General features: G+C 31.5%; 1 protein-coding gene across 1 annotated transcript; it reads right to left on the bottom strand.

Moving 5' to 3' along the window:
* Nucleotides 1–317: 317 nt before the first annotated feature.
* On the bottom strand, nt 318–5,954 carry LOC127736200 (ctenidin-3-like). Its single transcript, XM_052246796.1, has 3 exons — nt 5,925–5,954; nt 4,574–5,028; nt 318–586 (listed from the first exon to the last, which is right to left on the bottom strand). Exons 2-3 carry the CDS (start codon nt 5,007–5,009, stop codon nt 579–581), a joined length of 444 nt encoding a protein of 147 aa, XP_052102756.1. The 5' UTR covers nt 5,010–5,028; nt 5,925–5,954; the 3' UTR covers nt 318–578.
* Between the last annotated feature and the right edge of the window lie 280 nt (nt 5,955–6,234).

The raw sequence follows: 6,234 nt of genomic DNA, 5'->3' as shown, positions 1-6,234 counted from the left end.
CGTTTCTGTGTGTCGTTTGTTTTTTGTTCACTTCAGTGTTTCTGTTGTTTCGTTGTTTTCCTCTTATAGTTGATTTGTTTCCCTCAGTTTTAGCTTGTAACCCGGATTTGTTTTCTCTCAATCGATTTTTGACTCTCAAACAGCGATATACTACTGTTGCCTTTAGTAACCACAGCAAAAGAAATTACGTTTAATGATTATTATTGTTGTTAAAAATAGAAAACAAAATTGAAGAAAATAACAAAACATAAACAAAATATTAAAATATTTGTTTTTCCTTTGTCTGAAATAGAGAAAAAAATCTTGTCTAGGAAAATGTTGATACCTTGCTATCCCTAATGGAATTTAAAAAAAAAATACATGATCTGGAAAAAATCATTTAGGACAATAATTTTCGGATGTGAACGTTTTCTCCCTACACCAATTCAATTTGCTTGAGTCTTGGTGCTGCTTCAATCTATGAAGTAACATTAAAAATTTGATAGAAAATGTCAACACAAATTCGATGCAGCGATTACGTTTATTTCAGAATTGTAATAATATATCATTCGTTTTCCGTTGTGGCTGGAAATCTGCGTCTAATATCCTGCAAAACAAAAAGATACATTTTATTGCATAACATTAGCTATCATATATACGAAGTTATCATTTGTGATGTTGTTTTCGTATTTATGTCAAATTCCTTATTACGTTAAATCAATCAGTTTTTTTACACAAATATTTTTACATTCTTTAGTGTAATTTTTGTTTTGTCGGATTGTTGACGTGTTTAAGTTGAATTCACGCCTCTTTTTACTCGTAATGTGAATATATCTACAGTAGTTGTCGACTTTCATGCAAATACCGTGTTTTCATTGGCTGAAAGTCGAATCACGTCCTGCCAACATATTTTTTCAATTCTAGATGAATGCAACACAAGAATTATAAGTACGCCTATCTAAGTAAATATTATTATATTTATTAATTGTTCATGTGCTTCGTGCATAGGTGATTACAAAAATTGCATTTTTTTTTCTTTTGGTAAATGAAGTTGACATATATTATTTATCCTAATATAATGATACGTACTTGAATGTACTTATTTAAAACTGTTTTTAAAATTGACATCTACATTATGAACATTTCAGATATATGACGTATAAAAAAGTGTTAAAATACAGAGCTATAATGTAAATTCAAAACGAGAGAACTCCATAAAACCGAACGTTTGACAAATTCAACAAACGGATGTACTATGATTGATTTCATGTAGAATTATACTGCTTTCATATCACTTGAAAATCTTCCCTGAAGTTTTGTTTTTTGCCAGATTGAAAATGTTTAAACCCGTATATGACTATTATTTATCAAAAAATAAGAAATGAGTGCATTTATGGCAGGTTACTTGTATTTATTCTTTACAATTTTTCAGAAAGCAGCATTAAAAACGTTGATATATCAATATTTTGTTGTTTTGATCATCACTACATAAACAAAGTAAGACAGAAATATTACTTATTATCCAAAAGAATGATTTATTCATAACTGGAGATTTGTGTATTGTTAATTTGATATTTACAAACATTAAACAATTTGTCCATAAAACACATCACAGTATGAAATGTTTTACATCCTTTCAAGAAAACAATGCTAAAGAATTAAGTGTTATGAATCACAAGTTACATTCGTCGAAACTAAGCCACAAAAGCGAATCATCTGGGTCAATAATGCAATAATCGAGTGACCATACCTGATAGTTTCAGACATCAAGTTTGAGTGAGATAATACATTAAAATAGTGATGGATTTAGCTATTATATGTATGTCCGTTTTGGTCATAAAGCTCTTCAGCTGTTTTAGATATTATACATCTTTGGCTTTCAAATATTCGGCTTTGAGTGTCCCTGATGAATGGTAAATTCAGAAAAGCGCTTCGGACGATAAAATTCATACTTTATGGGTATCATTGTTTGAAGTATACAAATAATCCGTTTTACCCGTTTTCTGTAGAATTATTGGTTTTCTTTCTCGTTAACATCTGATTTTGTGTTTTGTATTAAAATATTAAAATTTTTCCACATTTACGTAACTCCTTGATTTAGGTTGCTGAATAAAAACTAGGATGATTCTAGTTTCTTACCTCTATTTAGATATATCAATACAATTCATGATCATATTGTTTGATCAATAGATATAAGAAGATGTGGTATGAGTGCCAATGAGACAACTCTCTATCCAAGTCAAAATTTATAAAAGTAAACCATTATAGGTCACAGTACGGTCTTCAACACGGAGCCTTGGCTCACACCGAACAGTAAGCTATAAAGGGCCCCAAAAAATTACTAGTGTAAAACCATTCAAACGGGAAAACCAACGGTCTAATCTATATAAAAAACGAGAAACGAGAAACACTTATGAACCACATCAACAAACGACAACTACTGAACATCAGATTCCTGACTAAGGACAGGTGCAAACAAATGCAGCGGGTTTAAACGTTTTAATGGTACCAAACGTTCACCCTTTTTCTGAAACAATAGTGTAACATCACAACATAGAACGACACACTATAAAATATCAACTGAAATAGCTTAACTCAATCAAAGGACACCATTGAACATACACTGAACAAATAAATTTGACTATATCAATAACAGATGAGTGTAGAGATACTTATTAAAACAAAAAAATATCGATCTGTGCGCAAACGTTTACACAATAGAAAATGATGGTTACAATAGCCTTTCTTAATGCTGTTTTTAATGGGAACATGTTATTCAGTGGTTGTTGTTTGTTGCTGTATATCATATTTGTTTTTCGTTCATCATTTTGTACATAAATCAGGCCGCTAGTTTTCTCGTTTGGATTGTTTTACATTTGTCATTTCGGGGTCTTTTATAGCTGACTTTGCGGTATGGGATTTGCTGATTGTTTAAGGCCGTACGGTGACCTATAGTTGTTAATTTCTGTGTCATTTTGGTCTCTTTTGGAGAGATGTCTCATTGCCAATCATACTAAATCTCCTTACTTTTTATATATATTTCGTTCTGTGATATGTATTATAACATCCTTCTTTTTCTCATAGATATTGTATGATACAAAAGCTTTGTATTATTCAATTTCACTTTCAGAAAAAAATTAAAACAATACGTAGAATAATTTCATGTGTCCAAAGCTCTTTTTCTGGATTGATTTACCTTCATCGGCAACACTCTAAGCTGAATAGTTGAAAGCGTAGGATGTATAAGAACCGAAACAGTTGAAGAGCTATATGACAAAAAAATACCTAAACAAATAGCCAAATCTATCTAATGTCAAATGTGCCTGAAGGAGTTGAAATATTGATGATGTTCTTTCCATTAACAATCCAAACTTTTCTGATTGAGTTTCATTAAAATATTCAACCCAACTTGCAATTAAATAAACAACAGACAGGGTTTCCCCCGCCTCATATTTAGACTTATACCTCGAATTTGACCTAAGTGGTTATCTCAGTACTAGAATCTATGACAAACGAGACGATTAGAATTTTGAAATTATAAATTTCCCCTACCCTTAGCAGCAATATACCAATTTCACCTGCATATGGGATATTCATTACCAAACTCATTCGTTATTCAAGAGCTTGCAGTGGCTACTCAGGGTTAAGTCAAAGAACGTCTCGTCCTTTTTCTAAAAAAGTCCATCGGAAAATACCAATAACTTTTTGATAAATATTTCGTACCAATTTCACAAAGGATACATGATGGTCTTGAAGTATAGATTTTAAGTGCTGACGTTGTTTATCATCTTAATCACGTGTTATAGTGTTCTTTTTATTTGTCTATGTATCTTTGTAACCTTCACTGTTTACTCCATTTTTGATTGGCGTGTCTAGGTATTTAAACATCCCACCATTGTGTTATTGTGCTATGGTTATTTTTGTATTCTTGTCTTTCATTTTTGCTTATGTACTTTGTCTATAAATTGTCTATATGCCATTTTTGTTTTTTTTTTTTTGTTAAATAGTTGTGTTAATAGAGATTAAGATTATAACACAATGTTGACTACTGTACTCCGCTTTTTGACACTTTTACCTATTATGTCAGTTTATTTTGCTCACACATTGTTGTCAATTTAATGGAATTCTATATGATTGTCATACAAGCTAGATATAAAACCAGATTTAATTCTCTACATAAGGAAATGTCTGTACCAAGTCAGGAATATGACAGTTGTTTTCTATCCGTTTGATATGTTTGAGCTTTTGATTTTGCCATTTAATAAGGGGATTTTCTTTGGTGTTCGGTAATTGTGTTACTTTACTTTTTAGATAAACATGTTATGCAAAATTCTGACAAAAAAACCATTGCGTATGCTTTCTGTTGTAATTACAACAATGCATGTTTGAAACTGACAACAAATTTTTAATACATTTCCCTCCTGAATAAGGTATGTCGTCAATTTAGCAGTATAAACACTGCAGATGTTAGAGAATGATATGGCACTAGGTAACTGTAATCAAATAAACAAATGAATGATAACCATTCGCTGAGCAAAAAAAATCTGTCAGTAAAAAGTGGTCAAATAATTATTTAAAGCAGACATTGGCTTACCTTTGCCCTTTCCATAACCATAACTATTCAAACCACCATAACCACCACCATATCCACCACCGTAACCACCGATTCCACCTCTGTTACCACCTAATCCACCGACGAAACCACCGAATCCACCTCCGTAGCCACCATATCCACCATAACCGCCATATCCTACAGCTACAGGTACTTGTAATACAATTGCTTGTCCATATCCTCCTCCGTATCCACTACCGATTCCACCATATCCTCCAATTCCACCACCTAATCCACCAAATCCACCGAATTTACCTCCGTATCCACCATATCCTCTTCCGTATCCACCTCCTCCGTATCCTCCTCCAAATCTGCCTCCGTATCCACCTCCTCCGTACCCTACTCTTCCATAACCTACTTTCGCTGAGGCGCTGACTGCGCTACAGATGACCAGGAGTAAACAAACTAAAATCTGCATTCTGCTATAGTCGAGAACTCTATAAATTATGGATTATTTAATTAGAGATTGTTTTCGAATTCCCAAAACAATATTCTTAAGGTAAGTTTTGACGTTTTGTTTGTTCAAATATTTTTCATGTATGTGCCAATTAGTAGCTCTTTACAATAAAATTGATCGTAAATACTATCAATTAGTCAGATCTTTATCGTAACTTTTTATTTTTTTAAAACCGACAGAGGTTTGAGTACTTGAGTCCATTAATTTACTGCATTTCTACGTGAAACATACAATCTGTTGTCTCATATTGTAAATTAAAATGTTAACAGAACATTTCACTTTTATAGTTTTTATTAGAGAGTTGGAAATCGGTCAACTTGACAATATTCACTTTTTTTGTTTTACTATTGATAATTAACTTTTCATTGCCACTTTTATAGCATTTGTCATTTGAAATGCATTACATATGCTTTTATTTACAGATGATATAACGGGATCATCTGCATATGAAAATTAAAATAATTCTAAAAATCATTGACAGTTCATTTGCCAGGACGCAAAAAAGTTTAACCCAGCAATATGCATGTATTTGAAAAAGTATTGAGTGTGATTTAAAAATACTTTAATGGTTCAACATACCATTACTTAGTTACTAAGCATAAGATCTTTAATTCATGACAGATTGATAGGTTATTTAATTATTAATGATTAACTTGCTCTTTGGTATTGATAAAAGATGTGAAATATTTTCTTCAACGCGACAGATTTTTTCAATGAAATTGCAACACTAGAATCGGACCAAACGTCTTAAACGATAAACGGAAAATGTCTATTCTTTCGAAATTATAACAACAGTTAAATACTTTACATAAATGGAAATGGAACAATTAGTAGTCTACACTTTAAAATGACAATAAAAAGATTAAAGAAACTTACTTGGTTCTGTGCGATGGTCTAGTTGTGTGCTGAACGTATGGTTCTGAATGCCTTATATATTGCTCGTTTCATAATAAACTATGATGTATTATACATGCAAAAACAAATCAATCAAAATTAATTATGCATTTTATGCTGAAAACTACTTATAACGAACACTTGATCAAAATATGAGTTTTTTTTCTATATAGAAAATGATCATTTTTCATTACTCATAAATGTTTTAAAGTCATAGACTGACAAATTGTGTACGTTTTGAAAAACGTTTGTAAGCAATATGGTTGAAAAAATACAACATGTAACTTTTAAA

This window comes from Mytilus californianus, unplaced genomic scaffold (assembly GCF_021869535.1).
Source record: "Mytilus californianus isolate M0D057914Y unplaced genomic scaffold, xbMytCali1.0.p SCAF_3, whole genome shotgun sequence".
In the NCBI taxonomy this organism is placed as follows: domain Eukaryota; kingdom Metazoa; phylum Mollusca; class Bivalvia; order Mytilida; family Mytilidae; genus Mytilus; species Mytilus californianus.
Note: the sequence above shows the minus strand (reverse complement) of the source record. Positions and strands in the feature narration are given on the sequence as shown.

Bases quoted from the DNA above. Each gene is read 5' to 3' on its own strand.
- LOC127736200 (XM_052246796.1), bottom strand. From the start codon at position 5,009: ATGCAGATTTTAGTTTGTTTACTCCTGGTCATCTGTAGCGCAGTCAGC.